General features: G+C 44.3%; 1 protein-coding gene across 2 annotated transcripts in view; it reads right to left on the bottom strand.

Moving 5' to 3' along the window:
* The window catches only part of SLC1A2 (solute carrier family 1 member 2), a 183,585-nt gene that overhangs the window by 59,216 nt on the left and 105,340 nt on the right, over positions 1–19,029 (bottom strand). For both annotated transcript variants that reach the window (XM_040328085.1, XM_040328084.1), the window contains exons 2-3: positions 15,342–15,481; positions 7,344–7,496 (exon numbers count right to left, since the gene is read on the bottom strand). In XM_040328085.1, the coding sequence (XP_040184019.1) occupies positions 7,344–7,496; positions 15,342–15,481 (293 nt within the window). The remainder of the gene's footprint in view (positions 1–7,343; positions 7,497–15,341; positions 15,482–19,029) is intronic.

Below are 19,029 nucleotides of genomic sequence, written 5' to 3'. Positions count from 1 at the left end.
GGATCAGCTGGTGGTGGGGGGGGGGGGGGCAGGCAAAAAATGCAGGGTTTTACCACCCCTTAACCACTCGTATGAATGAGCCGTTAAGCTGGCCATAAATGGATCAAAATTCAACTGGTTTAGCAGGCATCTGACCAGGGGAGGGCTGGCAGCCTTAGGCCTGTGGGGCAAGTCCAGTCAAGTGGCCCATTGAACCTCTGAATCAGCTCACCATCCATGGCCTATCTGATTTTTCAATGCAGCCTCACCAGTCCCCATCAGTGCAGCCAACTCCAGTGCCCATCAATGCAGCCTGATCACTGGGGCAGGTTACATGGGTTGTATGGCGGGGGAGATGGGGGTCAGCTAGGGGTGTCAGGGTTTCTCACCTCAGTTATCTCAGCTCAGCAGTTCCTTGCACGCCACGGCCTCCTGGGGAGGGGGGGGGGTAATGCTCCTGGTCCTGGGTCAAGTTGCAGGCAGCGCCCAGCCCTGCAGCCCTGCGTCCTGACTCCCTGGCATGCCCTGCCTCTGCCTGCTTCCAAGAATCCAGTCCCAGGGAGTTGTAGTTTCCTCTGCGCTGCTCTGTTTTCCACCCACCGGGAGCTTTAAGTGTGGACTACAACTCCTGGAATGCAACAGCTAGTGGTCGACCCGACTTCCAAGACCAGAATAAAAAATAAAATGGTAGCGGGCATTTTGAACATATATTAGGGTGGCCTGGGAGGCAATTGCCACCCTTCCCCCCTGCCCAGCCCTCCCCTGCATCTGACAAATTTCAATCCGTCTATGGGCAAGCTAGTTGTACTGAAGTTGATCCATCGCTCTTACGGGTTTCTTAAATTTTCAATGGAAGGCATTTTTTTTTATATCTGTTCAAGAAATTAAAAAAAGATCTGTTAATCTTGTTAGAAATTCAGAACCGTCCTGTGTCTTTGCACACTTCCCATGTTATCTCAGGGACTCTAGCTGGACCTCTTAGTTCTTATATTGGGACTGCAGAACAAATAGGGCCAGATTCTCGTACAGCGGCGTATCTTTGCGCGGGCGTAACGTATCCGATTTACGTTACGCCTCCGCAACTTAGACGGGCAAGTGCTGTATTCTCAAAGCACTTGCTCCGTAAGTTGCGGCGGCGTAGCGTAAATCGGCCGGCATAAGCCCGCCTAATTCAAATTTGGAACAGGGGGGCGTGAGATTGGCCTTTTTCACGAATGGCGCATGCGCCGTCCGTGGACATATCCCAGTGTGCATTGCTCCAAATACCCCGCAAGGACGTATTGGTTTCGACGTGAACGTAAATTACGTCCAGCCCCATTCACGGACGACTTACGCAAACGACGTAAAAATTTTCAAATTTCGTCGCGGGAACGACGGCCATACTTAACATTGGTACGCCGCATGTACGCCTCATATAGCAGGGGTAACTTTACGCCGGGAAAAGTCTAACGTAAACGGCGTATCTGTACTGCGTCGGCCGGGCGTACGTTCGTGAATTCTCGTATCTAGCTGATTTACATATTTCTAAGCGTAAATCAGCCCCTAGTGGCCAGCGTAAATATGCAGTTACGATCCGACGGCATAAGAGACTTACGCCTGTCGGCATCTAATAGAAATCTATGCGTAACTGATTCTAGGAATCAGGCGCATTGATACGACGGCAGAACTCAGAGATACCACGGCGTATCTGGAGATACGCTGTCGTACCTCCTTTGTGAATCTGGGCCATAGCCTTTATTTAATTCCACAATTTTGGTTGAGTAAATCTCCTCCTGAATGACATTGAATATTGCGTACAATATTATACCCAAGCCTTGGTAGAGGGATACGAAGGGGATGGGTGTGGAACTTGACCCTTGGGTGGCTCACATCCTTAGATCCCTCCTTCCTCTCTTCCCTTTTCACCTCCCTCCTCTTTTCTTCCCCTTTCCCTCCCCCACCTTCTTTTCCTCCCCCTCCTCTCCATCCATATTTTTTTTTATGATGTACTTTGTAATGTGATTTGGAAATCATATTGATGTCTCTTTTATAATAATTTTGAATAAACAAAATGTATTTTAACAGTAAAAAATATGCTGTTCCTTAAAAGTCCCACACCAATACCATAGTGTCATTTTGAAATAGCCTTTATGTTGAAAAAAGGATAGGGGAAGGTTTGAGTAGTTTAGCAAAAGACAACTGTGCAGGGCTGACACCACTTAAGTCACAAAATTGATGTGTGTTTATCAGCCCACAACAGGACTTAGAAGCTGAGTGCACTTCTGGAACTCCAACTAGTATTTTTCTGTACTCATGGGCCCGGGTTCACATACATCGGCGCATATTTATGCGGGCGTAGCGTATCTAATATACGCTACGCCGACGCAGCGCACAGAGGCAAGCACTGGATTCACAAAGCACTTGCTCCCACTCGCTCTTTAAGATACGCTGGGTTTCCTCTGCGTATTATGCGCTGGGCGCAAGTACGTTCGTGAATCGGCCTATCTCTCTCATTTGCATATGTGCATAAAAAATCAATGGGAGCGGCAAATGCGCCCAGCGTAAATATGCGCCCACGATATGACGGCGTAGGCAAGTTACGTCGGTCGTAGAAAGCCTATTTTTAGACGTATCTCAGATTGTGGGCACGGCGCATGGATACGACGGCGCATAGTTAGACTTACGCGGCGTATCTCGCGATACGTAGTCGTAAGTGCTTTGTGAATCCGGGCCATGGGGTCTTTAAAGGAATAATTACAGAGAAGTACATGTGTGCATATGTCTTTTACTTTTATTTTGCCCTATCATACATAAATTATACATTTTTTCTCTAACCCAGAGTTGGGCTTGGTGCCAGTATCAGCACATAAAGGGATGCCATTGATGCTGATGATGCCAAGGAGGGAGCAGATGGAGAGAGCAGGGTAATGAAAGGTGAAAAGACATAGAAAGGACAGAAGCACTTGGCACAACATACTTTTAATGCCCTGCAGGTTTTTGAAGAAGTTTTTGTCCACTTAGCAGTATGTACAAATATAGAGCAGCAAGGAGAAGCATCAAAGTGGATACCAAACCAAACTGCATCTATCACTCTTAAAGGAGTTCTCTAAGCTAAAACTTTTAACCGCCGCTGTGCCCGGGCTGTAAAACTATACAAAATAAACTTTCACTTACCTGCCTACGATCCCCCGTTGTTCCGTTATCGCCGCCCGTGCTCCGGTTCCTGTCAGCTTCCTCTTCCTGCGGGTCGGTGACTCACCGTGCGCTCAGCCTATCAGCGGCCGCAGCAATGTCCCGCCGCGGCCGCTGATAGGCTGAGCGCACGGTGAGTCACCGACCCGCAGGAAGAGGAAGCTGACAGGAACCGGAGCACGGGCGGCGATAACGGAACAACGGGGGATCGTAGGCAGGTAAGTGAAAGTTTATTTTGTATAGTTTTACAGCCCGGGCACAGCGGGGGTTAAAAGTTTTAGCTTAGAGAACTCCTTTAAGGCTCGTACACAGGATAGGTTAAACCGATGAGAACGGTCTGATGGACCGTTTTCATCGGTCCAAACCGATCGTGTGTGGGCGCCATAGGTTATTTAACCTTCGGTTAAAAAAAAGAAAACTTGCTTTAAAATTTAACCGATGAATTGCTAACCGATAGGTCAAAACTGATCGTTAGTATGCAAAACCATCGGTTAACAACCCGCTCATGCTCAGAATCAAGTCGATGCATGCTTGGAAGCATTGAACTTCGTTTTTTTCAGCACGTCATTGTGTTTTACGCCACCGCGTTCTGACACGATCGGTTATTTAACCTATGGTGTGTACGCATGATGAACCATCAGTCAGCTTCATCGGTTAACCTAAGACAACTGTCCTTCAGACCGTTTTCATCGGATAGACTGATGATGTGTACGAGGCTTTAAGATGAAGTAATCCGTGAATGGATTTAGGTACATGTGCTGTGGGACATTAAAAGTGAAAATTGTATATATCTACTTAAAGGGTGAGTTTACAGACCAGTGCTTAGCTCCCCTCCCCCTGCTACTGCATGGTTTAACTATATCATTGCCACTGGGTGACTCCGCTGTGCCGATCTTAATTAAAAAAAAGAATTAGCTGGTGTTATCCATAGATATTGTGATATTACTGTACTGCTACACATGAGTCCAGCAATTAATCATTACAGGGGCCACAATAAAGGTTGATGATTATGGCCAGCATTTTAATGTAAAAGAATGATGGATGGTGTGTTTGGAGTGAGAAGTAACATGTCCTATTGTATTTCGGTCCACTGAAAAGTAATATTTTAGTAACTGGTGGAGAATGCGGGCTGAGACAGTCTTGTTAGCTTTGGATGCTACAGCACCGAGATCTCCCTACTATAAATTTTACGTTTTGGGTATTCTTGCTCACCTTTTTTTCTTTCAGCTGATAAAATATACAATAGAATACTAGGTCGTTTTGGAACCTTGATTCTCAGGAATTGTATAAAGATTCCATGTTATGTCCTACATGGTATTTCTCCTTGATCCTTACCCTACTTGCGTTTGATCTTGTGACTGGATTCAGGTTCCTATAGGGGTTTGTTTTGTTTTTATTTTATTTTTTGCACAAGGTGTTGATATTGTGTGACATTGTGTGTTGAATAGAATTGCTTTTAATTGGAAACTGTAAATGTTTGAAGATTGTATGCTGACTATTTTGTCCTTTCTTGGATTTCCTTTCTTTAATAAAAATATTGAAATATAAAAATATACAATAGATAAAAGATCCAGATTTGTAGATTGGTAGTCCTTTAACATAGTCTCACCCCGTACAGACTCGCCCAAATGTTTCCCACATGCTTATTACTTTGCTGGCACGGATGCTGCGCCATTGGTAACATCATGCACATCCTATGGTCTTGTAAAAACATCAGCAGTCTTTTTTTCAAATAATTTAGAATTAACTGGTATCTTAACCTCCACCAACCCTGCACTAGCCGTACTGAACTTGGGTATTGACAATTTCCCGGCATAGTGGCTAATATTTTACTTTACGCCAAACCCACCATTACTAGGCACTGGAACAAGACATACAGTAGCTCCTAACCCAATCGAAGTGAATATTGCTAACCACCAACATTTCTTATGGGAAAAATCTATAGCCCTACAGCACAAAACCTTACAATCCTTTGACCTTATATGGAAACCTTGGTCCCTTTGGTCCGACTCTGTGACTGGCCAGAGCTGCCTGACTTCACTCGCCAGGCGGCTGTTCCTTCAGAGCACATGCACCAATGACATCATTAGCGCAGTGAACAGTAAATATCTCCTAAAAAGCGCACGTTTAGGAGATATTTGCAGTACCTATAGGCAAGACTTTTTCTAGGCTTACCTATAGGCACAAAGTATACAGGAAGGTTTACTTCCTCTTTAAGCACCCTGTGGATGGTGCCAAGTCAGCAGGTGACCATATTGTCCAGACAGATTGGGTCTAAGAAAGTACCGTATTTATCGGGGTATTGCGCGCTCCGGCGTATAGCGCGCACCCCTAATGTGGACCCGCAATTCCTGTAAAAAAAAAATAGTACTTACAGTTTTGGTGTCTTGCGCGGTGTCCATCGGCGGCCTCGTCGGGTGCGGCGTTCGTCTGCGGCTTCGGTGGTGTCCTCCCGGCTTCTCCTACGCTGTCTCCCTGGCGAATCGCCGCTTCCCGCGCTCAGTTTGAATGCCTGCGCAGACATATACCGAGTGCAGTACACTCGGCTACATTCGGCCAGGCTCGGCTTCGCTGGTGCTCACGCTCTGTGACGTTTATGCGTGAGCACGAGCGAAGTCGAGCCTGGCCGAATGTAGCCGAGTGTACTGCATTCGGTATATGTCGGCGCAGGCATTCAAACTGAGCGCGGGAAGCGGGTATCGGCGTATATCGGGCACCCATGATCTCCCCCCTATTTTAAGGGGAAAAAAGTGCGCGGTATACGCCGATAAATACGGTATGTCAATGCATAAAGCTGCATTTGAAACAGAACAACTGCCAAAACAACGTATCTCCCTTGCACTCATGGCATCCTGGGAGTGTTATGTATTTTGTTCAGAATGTCCTCAGAAATCAGATTCAGTGATAGCTTGATTGTTTTTCTCAGGCGTTTTTAATAGGAACCAAGTTGACTACAGTCATCCCCTGTGATAGGTGATTTATTTTTGGTGAGATAGTCCCAAAAAGTCTAAAACCCTGTAAACACGACCGGGAATCCCGTTGGGAAAAACAACGTCGGTTTTCCCGACGGGATTCCTGGCAGGCTGGCCCTGAAAAGCCGTGTATACACGGCTACACAAAAACCCCGCCGTTCTTTTGAATGGCAAGAACGCGGTGACATCATCGACTACGACGAGCCGGTGTCTCGATCACATTCGATTCCGTTGCAGCCATCTTGCTACACCCCAGACTAACGTTGTATGCTACCGCTCATGCGTCAAAGTGTTATCGAGCATGCACGGTTTTTCTACCCTGCAGATAAGCATACAGACGACCGGCTTTTTCGGCAGGAAACACTCTGCCGGGAATCCCGACGGCAAAATAGAGAGCATGGTTTTCTATTTTCCCGTCGGGATTCCAGGCTGTTTTCCTGACGGGAAAACTGCTAGGGAGCATACACACGGTTGGGATTCCCGGCAAAATGCTCTCCTGGCAGTTTTCCTGCAGGGAAGACCGGTCGTGTGTACGAGGCTTTACAGACTAAAAAAATACCAGGCTACAGCTTTTCTTATCACAAAGCTGAGAGGGATCAGGTGGTTATAATGAAAGCCGATCCTTCCACTTAGCAGTCAGTTAGGTAAATGTGTTGACAAAGCTTATGATATAGTAGACCTTGCTTGTGGGTCACCCTTGCTAAAACTCTGCTCAATGCCAAGTATCAGATGTACCCCCTGAAATTTCCTAAGGGTTCCACTGCATACCTCCCAACTTTTTGAGACGGGAATGAGGGACATCTATCAGCAAAAAGTATTCAGGCATAGGACACACCCCTTGCCACGCCCCCTTAAAGGAGAATTGTACAAAAAAATAAGATTGGTTTAACCCACAAGTGCTTTTTTTACCACTACTATTCCTTTATATTGGCTTTTGGAATTTATAAATGCAGCAATTTAGAAATTGGATGAAAGGTTTAGCACTGGGAAACACTTTTTGATAGATTAAAAGTGCATTTTATATACAACTATATGGATCCGACCAAAATGAGGGACAAATGAGGAGAATGAGGAACAGAGGAACATTGCGCCAAATCAGGGACAGTCCCTCGAAATCAGGGACAGTTGGGAGGTATGCCACTGGATGAAAGTCTTTGTCTCCAAAGCCTGGCACCAGACACAACACACACCATTTAATGTTTGGACTCTGTATAGACTGACCTGTGATTAAACTGGAGATAATTAAAGGAAGGATCAACATCTTCAGCATCCTCATGAGAATGTCTCCTGGAAAGGCTATCACCATTACGATATCAGGGTGGATGGGAGCGGCCATCCGAAGGAGACCACCAAGCACTGCTCCCAAAACGACACCTGGAAGACGAAAGTAGGGACAAGCATTAGGGAAAAGTCAGGATAATGACAGGCAGCACGAAATACTAAGAAATCTCACAGACTAAATCTAGGCCATAAACGGAGCAAGTTAATCAGAAACAGACTGAAATTTTAACTGTGGGTAGCCCTGCTGGCACGCTTCCAACCAACATCCTTCGATTTGAAAATGGAAGGACCTAGGAGAAAAGCTGCTGGCCGAACAGTGGCGTTATCCAATCAGATGCAGCCACCATTTGGGTGTTCTGGGTGCCGCTTGTTGACAAGAGTTATCTGCTAAAGCACCTTGGACAGATATAAAAAGACTATTTAATCCACTTATATATTCTTTAAAGAAAAATGCCACCGCCAGGTATGATCTGGCATGCATTGCATACAGAAGCATGGAGACTTAGGAATGACACCACTGGGCCTTAAATGAGATATACAAAATGAAAAAAAAAATGTGTTTAAAAATGTAATTAGCACTTTATCAAGTGCCGTAGGGACTGGGAGGAACCCAGGAAAGAGAAATATAAGCAGTTTAGAATATAACTACAGTGAAGGGAAAAGTATTTGAACCCATGTTGATTTTATATGTTTGCCCACCGACAAAGAAATGATCAGCCTATAATTTTAATGGTCGGTTTATTTTAACAGTGAGAGACAGAATAACAACAAAAATATCCAGAAAAATGCATTTCAAAAAAGTTGTAAATTGATTTGCATTTTTATGAGTTAAAGGGGTTGTAAAGGTTCATGTTTTTTCGACAACAAATGTCCGATGGAGGACAATCCGATCGTGTCTACACAAGTCCATTGAACTAAAATCCAAAGTACAAACACGCATGCTCAGAACCAATGCTAAACATCAGACAACAATAGCAGAAGTTGCCCAAAGGGTGGCGGTAAAGAGCTGGAAGTCCGATCGTGTGTATGAGGCTTTAGTGTCCGATTTGTCCGCCACAATATCACAGTCCTGCTATAGGTTGCTGACCACCGCCATTACTGGAAAAAAAAAAAATCCTGAAAAATATCCCATGATGAAGATATTTTTTTTATTGGATGTATTTTATAATAAAGAAAAAATATTGTTGTTTTTTTTCAAAATTGTGACTCTTTTTTTGTGGTTGGTAAATGGTTTGGTAAATGTTGGCCGCTGTCTGTATGCAGAACAAGTTCACGGCCAGCGCCCCTTCAGACAAAAATCCACTGAAAAGTCCGAAGGAAGTCCGATCGTGTGTATGAGGCTTTAGTGTCCGTTTTGTCCGCCACAATATCACAGTCCTGCTATAGGTTGCTGACCACGGCCATTACTGGTAAAAAAAAAAAAATCCTGAAAAATATCCCATGATGAAGATATTTTTTTTATTGGATGTATTTTATAAAAAAAAAAAAATATTGTTGTTTTTTTTCAAAATTGTGACTCTTTTTTTGTTTATAGCACAAAAAATTAAAACCACAGGCCCAGATTCACGTACATCGGCGCATATATCCGCCGGGCGTAGCATATCTAAGATACACTACACTGCCGTAACTTATTTGTTTTCTTTTCGAATCCTCAAAGAATTTGCACCGTAAGTTATGGCGGCGTAGTGTATCTTTGTCTGGCGTAAGGGCGCGGAATTCAAATGGATGTGATGGGGGGCGTGTTTTATGTAAATACGTTGTGACCCGACGTAAACAAAGTTTTTTTTGAACGGCGCATGCGCTGTCCGTGGGGGTATCCCAGTGCGCATGCTCGAAATTAAACCGGAACAAGCCAATGCTTACGACGGTGACGTCATTCTACGCAAATCCCTATTCGCGAACGACTTACGCAAACGACGTAAAAAATTCAAAATTTGACGCGGGAACGACGGCCATACTTAACATTGAGTACGCCTCATAATAGCAGGGGTAACTATACGCCGGAAAAAAGCCGAACGCAAACGGCGTAAAAAAATGCGCCGGCCGGACGTACGTTCATGGATCGCCGTAACTAGCTCATTTGCATACCCGACGCGGAATTCGACGGAAACGACACCTAGCGGCCGGCAGAAAAAATGCATCTACGATCCGACGGCGTACTAAGACGTACGCCTGTCGGATCGATCCGAGATGCAGTCGTATCTTGTTTCGTAGATACAAAACAAAGATACGACGCGGGAAATTTAAAATTACGTGGCGTATCAAGAGATACGCCGGCGTAATTCTTTTGTGGATCTGGCCCACAGAGGTGATCAAATACACCAAAAGAAAGCTCTATTTGATGGAAAAAAAGGAAATCAATTTTTTTATGTAAAGCGCTGCACCACAGTGCATTTGTCAGTAAAGTAATTGCCGTATTGCAAAAAAAGGACTGGTCATGAAGGGGGGTAAATCTTCTGGAGCTGAAGTGGTTAAGCAATTCTCACTATACCTATCTGTTAGTGTAAGATGTACTTAGATACAGTTTTACGTTTTGTAAAACTGTATCTGATATACACATTCTGCTGTATTTATGTTATACAATCCACTATGTACACTCCACAGTACCTTCGGTCTTCCCTGCATGCTCGACAATAGCCTGGAATATAAGATGAGAACATCTTGCTTTAATTATCCATCCTTTATTACTTCTGCTAATGAGGGTTTCCAGCCAAAGCACATTTCTAAATTACTCATTAGCTAAGAAAAATATATTTGAAACCCATTAGCAAAGCCTTGTTATTTTGAAGACTTAATAATAGAATACTAAGAGACCACTCTAGGCTGTCCTTTATGAAAGAGTCTTAAAGGAAGCTGTTGCCTGTGGTAACTAGAGCTACGGAAATTAACGATTAATTCCTTGATTAATCGTTCATTTTTTTGGTTGATCAAAAATGTTTTGATCGGTACTAGTGGTGCAACGGATCGTAAATGATCCGTGATCCGAACGGGTCACCATATGCGGATCGGCACACCACGTGATCCGCGGAAATGCGCTGCTGCCTCGGCCATAGGAAAGGCCGCGGCTTCGGCCTAGCTTCCGAAGCGGCGGCCATATTGGTCCACCCGGCGGGGACCAAGGTGAGCCTAGAGCGGCGTGCTGACGTCATCACCCGGCCTCAACTGCTCGTGTTCGGCCGGCTTCTCTGGTAAGACTAAGCAAGCGCTAATCTTCTTATACAGTGAGGGAGATGTCTGTGGATATTACAGTGAGGGAGATGTCTGTGGATATTACAGTGGAGGAGATGTCTGTGGATATTACAGTGGGGGAGATGTCTGTGGATATTACAGTGGGGGAGATGTCTGTGGATATTACAGTGGGGGAGATGTTTGTGGATAATACAGTGGGGGAGATGTGTGTGGATATTACAGTGAGGGAGATGTCTGTGGATATTACAGTGGGGGAGATGTGGACCATATTACAGTGGGGAGATGTCTGTGGATATTACAGTGGGGGGAGATGTCTGTGGATATTACAGTGGGGGAGATGTCTGTGGATATTACAGTGGGGGAGATGTCTGTGGATATTACAGTGGGGGAGATGTCCGTGGATATTACAGTGGGGGAGATGTCTGTGGATATTACAGTGGGGGAGATGTATGTGGAGATTACAGTGGGGGAGATGTCTGTGGATATTACAGTGGAGGAGATGTCTGTGGATATTAGTGGGGGAGATGTCTGTGGATATTACAGTGGGGGAGATGTCTGTGGATATTACAGTGGGGGAGATGTCTGTGGATATTACAGTGGGGGAGATGTCTGTGGATATTACAGTGGGGGAGATGTATGTGGATAATACAGTGGGGGAGATGTCTGTGGATATTACAGTGGGGGAGATGTCTGTGGATATTACAGTGGGGGAGATGTCTGTGGATATTACAGTGGGGGAGATGTCTGTGGATATTACAGTGGGGAGATGTCTGTGGATATTACGGTGGGGGAGAGGTTTGTGGATAATACAGTGGGGGAGATGTGTGTGGATATTACAGTGAGGGAGATGTCTGTGGATATTACAGTGGGGGAGATGTGGACCATATTACAGTGGGGAGATGTCTGTGGATATTACAGTGGGGGGAGATGTCTGTGGATATTACAGTGGGGGAGATGTCTGTGGATATTACAGTGGGGGAGATGTCTGTGGATATTACAGTGGGGGAGATGTCCGTGGATATTACAGTGGGGGAGATGTCTGTGGATATTACAGTGGGGGAGATGTATGTGGAGATTACAGTGGGGGAGATGTCTGTGGATATTACAGTGGAGGAGATGTCTGTGGATATTAGTGGGGGAGATGTCTGTGGATATTACAGTGGGGGAGATGTCTGTGGATATTACAGTGGGGGAGATGTCTGTGGATATTACAGTGGGGGAGATGTCTGTGGATATTACAGTGGGGGAGATGTCTGTGGATATTACAGTGGGGAGATGTCTGTGGATATTACAGTGGGGGAGATGTCTGTGGATATTACAGTGGGGAGATGTCTGTGGATATTACGGTGGGGGAGATGTCTGTGGATATTACAGCGGGGGAGATGTCTGTGGATTTACAGTGGGGGAGATGTCTGTGGATATTACAGTGGGGAGATGTCTGTGGATATTACAGTGGGGAGATGTCTGTGGATATTACAGTGGGAAGATGTCTGTGGATATTACAGTGGGGGGAGATGTCTGTGGATATTACAGTGGGGGAGATGTCTGTGGATATTACAGTGGGAAGATGTCTGTGGATATTACAGTGGGGGGAGATGTCTGTGGATATTACAGTGGGGGAGAGGTCTGTGGATATTACAGTGGGGGAGATGTCTGTGGATATTGCAGTGGGGGAGATGTCTGTGGATATTACAGTGGGGAGATGTCTGTGGATATTACAGTGGGGAGATGTGTGTGGAGATTACAGTGGGGGAGATGTCTGTGGATATTACAGTGGGGGAGATGTCTGTGGAGATTACAGTGGGGGAGATGTCTGTGGATTACAGTGGGGGAGATGTCTGTGGATATTACAGTGGGGAGATGTCTGTGGATATTACAGTGGGGAGATGTGTGTGGAGATTACAGTGGGGGAGATATCTGTGGATATTACAGTGGGGGAGATGTCTGTGGAGATTACAGTGGGGGAAATTTCTGTGGATATTACAGTGGGGGAGATGTCTGTGGATATTACAGTGGGGAGATGTCTGTGGATATTACAGTGGGGGAGATGTCTGTGGATATTACAGTGGGAAGATGTCTGTGGAGATTACAGTGGGGGAGATGTCTGTGGATATTACAGTGGGGGAGATGTCTGTGGATATTACAGTGGGAAGATGTCTGTGGAGATTACAGTGGGGGGAGATGTCTGTGGATATTACAGTGGGGGAGATGTGTGTGGATATTACAGTGGGGACTATATATGGTGGTGATCCGAAAAATGTATGTGTGTTATAATTAATCGAAATTAGTCGATTAATCGATTTTAAAAAAATGGATTAATCGAACACGAAAATTTTAATCAGTAACAGCCCTAGCACTGGTAACCAATCAAAATTTTATTTTACAGCCTAGAAAAATTACTGGCTGTAATCTTATTGTTTGCCATGGGCTTCATAGGTCTTCCCAGTTTTACAATGAGATGCAGAATATGAGGCTATATGTACTGTATGGGTATCCACCACAAATCTCACCATTTCAGATAATTTTCCCATTGTGGCAAAGTCCTGGTGAAATTTTTCACCATGTTTGTCATTGACTGCAGCTAGACTTTTGGTAAAGTAGTCCAAACATGAATGCAGAAAATATTTTTTCAGTGTAAGTTTCTGCTGTAAGTTTGTCAACCAACTAAATGTTGGTTGACAAGAAAATTCAAGAACAATTCAAGAAAATTCAAAAAAATTCAAGAAAATTCAAAAAATTTAAGAAAATTCTTGGCCACATCCTTAAGCACTTCAGCCCCAGACTATTTGGCTGCCCAAAGACCAGAGCACTTTCTGCGATTCTGCACTGCGTCGATTTAACTGACAATTGCGCGGTCGTGCGACGTGGCTTCGAAAAAATTTTTACGTGCTTTTCCCCCCACAAATAGAGCTTTCTTTTAGTGGCATTTGATCACCTCTCTGGTTTTTAGCGACAATTTTGGAAAAAAATGTGAAAGAAAATATTTTTTTACTTTTTGCTATAATAAATATCCCCCAAAAATATATAAAAAAATGTTTTTCCTCAGTTTAGGCCGATACGTATTCTTCTACATATTTTTGGTAAAAAAAAATCACAATAAGTGTTTATTGATTGGTTTGCGCAAAAGTTATAGCGTCTACAAAATAGGGGATAGTTTTATGGCATTTTTATTATTATTTTTTTTTACTAGTAATGGCGGTGATCAGCAATTTTTATCGTGACTACGACATTAAGGCGGACACATCGGTAACTTTTGATGCTATTTTGGGACCCTTGTCATTTATACAGCGATCGGTGCTATAAAAATGCACTGATTACTGTGTAAATGACACTGGCAGGGAAGGGGTTAAACACTAGGGGGCGAGGAAGGGGTTAAGTGTGTCCTAGGGAGTGATTCTAACTGTGTGGGGGCTGGGCTACCAGTGACACGACACGTCTTTGCACACAACACACCAGGCTACACTTGGCTCTCTCAACCCCAGCCTTCTCCTATTTAGTATTGCACCACCACCAGTGCAAAATGAGATGGATTCTGCCAGAAAGGGAAAGACCTACCCACACCCAACTGTTAGACCTACACCTTTATCATATGTAGATAATAGAAAAGAGTGAAAAAACTGCGCTAGATACAGGTGAACCAACAATTGTACATGAAATAAAAGCAGCGATTATCCTGTCTGATATGAAACACAGTATAGCATGTAAATAGAAGATAAAAATTGCGCTAGATCATAGAGTTTATAAGTTAAAAGTCTACCAGTGTTTGAAACTATGGGCTGATCCACACATAAGCATTAGTAGGATCAAAAGATGCCAAATGGTTAGGTCACAGCTTGGGGCTTTGTCCAAGAATCTGCGCATGTCTACCTCCAGGGTGTCTCTTGCTCTCTCATGCGAGTTTATGGATGGTTTTATAAAAGATAAAAAGGCTCCAAATAGTGTAAAACCATTAACCTATTTTATTCAAAAACTTAAAAATTGCACTTACAGCATCCATATATGTCAAAGCCTTAAGGCCTCGTACAGATGAGAGGATATCCGCTGGAAACGGTCCTCTGGACCGTTTCCAGCGGACATTTCTGCTCCCGATTTTGATCTGATGGGCTGTACACACCATCAGATCAAAATCCCCGTGGAAAACATACGCGGTGACGTGCCGCGCCGTCGCCGCGATGATGACGCGGCGACGTGCGCGACCCTGGAAGGTAAATACTTCCAAGCATGCGTCGAATCACTTTGACGCATGCGAGGGATGGGGATCGCTTGGACTTATCTGGTGAGTCTGTACAGACAACCGGATCAGTCCAACGGACAGGTTTCCAGCGGATAGATTTCTTAGCATGCTAAGAAATTTTTATCCGCTTGAAAACTGTCGGCTGGAGAAATCTCCACCGAAAAATGTCCGCTAGGCCGTACACACGACCAGATTTGTCTGCTGGAACTGATCCGCAGATAAATCCCAACGGACAGATCCGGTCGTGTGTACGAGGCCTCAGTCTTGATTACCCACTACTGTCACCAACCATTGGTCACCAACCATTGGTCACCAACCTGTCCCTTCCTGCTAAATGCACTATGATGTCTTATTCTTAGTCCCATTGTGCTGCATTAGGCGACATTGCCCAAAAAGTTTCCAATGCATAGACAAGGCAATTATGTCTTACCACACACTGCTTTAGCATGGACACAAATTTTGCGTTAAATATTGATGGCCAGATATCAGTAAGGGTATTGATATACATTACTTACCAAATACTGTAAGGGTCAACAGGAGGTTGCCCATAAGCTTGTCGCATAGCCTCAGGCATGGTGATCTGGGGCGCACTTCATCCGAGGTCAGCTGACTATCGTGCATGCGCACCTCCACCTGTTTCGGGGTGTTGTTGGCACTGAAAGATACAAAGTTGTAAAAATAACAGTTAAAATAAGAACTCCACAGAGAACACCTTGGCGGTTATTTACTAAAACTGGAGAGGGCAAAATCTGGTGCAGCACTGCATAGAAACCAATCAGCTTCCAGGTTTCATTGGCAAAGTTTAATTGAACAAGCTGAACCGGATTGGCTACCATGGCACAGCTGTACTAGATTTTGTGTACACCAGTTTTAGTAAATCAGCCCCTTGCGTGACATAATCCCACCGATATCCAAGAAACACAACAACAGAACATACAAAAGAATGCTTACATGGGGCCCCGTGTCTCCTAGGCTGACAATCCCTGCCGTTGTAACTTTCTTTTTTTTTCTCTTATTAGGAAAAGGGAGCTGAAAAATGTGCATTAGCATTAATGAGCACTTTTAAGAAAATCTAATTATGACTCCTGGGGGTGTCTGGAAATGTTCCGCATACAACTGGAATTGATCATTCAAGAAACTCTATGATAAGGTGGCCAGATTTATTAAATGAAATCCGGGGATGTATTTTTTTTTTTTTTTACTAGTAATGGCGGCAATCGCCGACTCTCTGCCTATCGCCACCAGCCTCACAGCCTGTCAAGTCTTACTCTCCGGGGCTCGGGTACTACTGGGTGGGGAGCGAGGGAAGATCACTCCGCCAGGGAAGGCAAGGAGATAGGCAGGCAGGCGGCTGGCCGGGACTTGAGACAAGGCAGAAGAACATGCGAGCGAAGCTGAATGGGCATGCACCCGAAACTGAAGAAATATTCCCTCCACTCCGACCAACACATGATTATCAGAAAGGGGCACAGATAATTAAAAAAAAATACACCCCCTAAGCTAGTAGGAGCGGGGGTGTGTAATTCAGATTTTTTTTTTAACTGCCCCAGCCCCTGTTTAAATCCAATCTGAGGACAGACTTGGTCCGGGGACAGTGTCCTCAATCCGAGGACTGTCCCCTGAAACCGGGGATGTCTGGTTACCCTACTCTAAGACCCCATACACACTATTAGATTGTCTGCAGATTTTTGTCTTCAGATTTACCAAAACCATAGAGTGCAAGGGCCTGCATGATTGCATACAAATTGAAACTCTTAAGGTTTGACCTCATATTATATGGTTTTGGTAACTCTGAAGACAAAAATCTGCAGAAGATCGAATAGGCCCGGATTCAGAGAGATCGGCGCATCTTTAGATAGGCGTAGCACATCTCATATGCGCTACGCCGACGTAACATTGAGAAGCAAGCTGAGTATTCGCAAAGCACTTGCTCCCATATTTACGCCCGAGTAATGTAAATGGGCCGGTGTAAGCCCACGTAATTCAAAGTAGCAAGGCAGTGGGCGTGTTGTATTATAATGAAGCGTGACCCCATGTAAATGCATGGATGAACGAACGGCGCATGCGCGCGTATGCTCAGAATCACGTCGAATTTACTCCCTAAGTTACGCCGGGTCCATTCATGCGACGTGAACGTAACCTACGCCCAGCCCCATTCACGTACAACTTACTTAAACGACGTAAAATACGGCGCTGTTCCCGCGCCCATACCTTAACATGACTTACCCCTGCTTTATGAGGGGTAAACTTACGCCAGACGTACGCCTTACGTAAATGGCGTAGCTTACTGCGACAGGCGCAAGTACATTCGTGAATCAACGTATCTAGCTCAACGGAAGCGCCCATAGCGGCCAGCGTAAATATGCACCCAAGATACGACGGCGTAGGAGACTTACGTCGGTCGTATCTTGCCAAAATTCAGGCGTATCTGCTTTCCTGAATAAGCGTATAGATACGACGGCGCACATTTAGACTTACGACGGCGTATCTGGAGATACGTCGTAAGTCCTTTCTGAATCCGGGCCATAGTGTGTATGGGGTCTAAAGCTGACCACACATGCTGGCCACTAACACATTTTCAGCTTGCCCAAAATACGGTTTCATATCACCAAAATGTTAGGAATAAATTGGATCTTAAGTTAGCTCATTTCTTTCAAATGTAATAGCTGGTATGATAAGACTGGGCAGTATATGGCCACCTTAACAGGTGGTGCCACCTGTCAAACTCTACAACCTGAGTTAAAAATGTCACGGGCGTGAAGCATGTGTACAGTCCTGTCTGGCTGCAATGTTACAATTTCGTGGGTGGTCGGGGAGGCAGTAAAATTGCGGCTCAGTTGCCTATGGGAGCCATGGTGTGCATCTCTGTGCCCACCCCCGTTAGTGGAGGTGGGCACAGATATGCACACCATGGCTCCCATAGACTACTAATAATGTTAAAACAGGGTTGACATTCTGGATGTCTCATTTTCGGGTGGAAGCTCATTTGTGTATCACCAGCCGTCCTATTTATCAACAGAATTATTAAAGGGTAAAGTTTAACTAGAGATGTGTGTTCAATTCACCAATTGTTGAGATAAAGACAATGAAAACCTATTAGAGGTTCTAACCCTTCCCTACTCTGTCAGAAAACAGTTATATCTATGATTCCATGGAAGACAATAGTAGACTACTTAGTGGCCAATTAACTAGCTTTGTAATTTACACAGTTTATTATTCACTTGCAGTGACATATTAATGTCAAATGTATTTAATTTATTAAAGCAATGAGAATTTTGGAGTTAATGAGCTTATAGAGATTTCTGCCACGGTGCTGATAAATCTCTAAGGAAGAAGTCAAAGCTGATTTATTTTCTATGGTTGATTGAAGCTCTGAGTGTATGAATGTGAAGATTGGTGAGTTGTATACAGTTTAATTGTCCTTTTTGCTTTTCATGCAATGTTGTCCTTTAAACAGAAAAGTTTAATATAGAATTTCTCAACTTCATCTTTTTAGGCACAAATCTGAATGTTCTTAGCTTAATGTGGAAGAAAAGCCTTAATCTAACTATTTTTAAAAAAAATGTTCCCTCCCCTCCTCCTTCCTATTCTGCCTAAAATACCCGGCACTTTCACCCCTTTCCTGCCCAGGCCAATTTTCAGCTTACACATTGAAATATTAATTGCGCAGTCATGCAACACTGTACCCAAATTCGATTTTTTTTATCATTTTTTCCCCCACAAATAGAGCTTTCTTTTGGTGTTATTTAATCACCACTGGGTTTTTTATTTTTTTATAAACAAATTAAAAAAGACCAACATTTTGGACCAAAAAAATGTTTTTCTTTGTTTCTGTTATAAAATTTAGCAAAAAAGTAATTTTTCTCATTCACTGACAGGCACTGATGAGGCTGCACTGATGGGCACTGATGGTACTAACCATCGGTTTGGTCCGATGGGGTAGCGGTCCATCGGTTTGGTTTTGAAGCATGTTTTAAAATTTTGGACCGAAGGAAAACAGACCGATGGCCTATACACACGGTCGGTTTGGTCCGATGAAACTGAACTTCGGTTCATTCTCATCGGTTCGGTCCGACCGCGTGTACGGGCCCTGAGTGTCATACAACCTTGAAAAGGACTTGCGGCCAGCTGCAAAGTAGGACACAAAGGATAGAGTGGTGCTTCAAACTTTTTTTAATACCTTTCTTACCCTTCCCTATCCAA

Source organism: Rana temporaria, chromosome 11 (genome assembly GCF_905171775.1).
Source record: "Rana temporaria chromosome 11, aRanTem1.1, whole genome shotgun sequence".
Lineage (NCBI taxonomy): Eukaryota > Metazoa > Chordata > Amphibia > Anura > Ranidae > Rana > Rana temporaria.
This window is presented reverse-complemented; position numbering and strand designations above follow the sequence as displayed.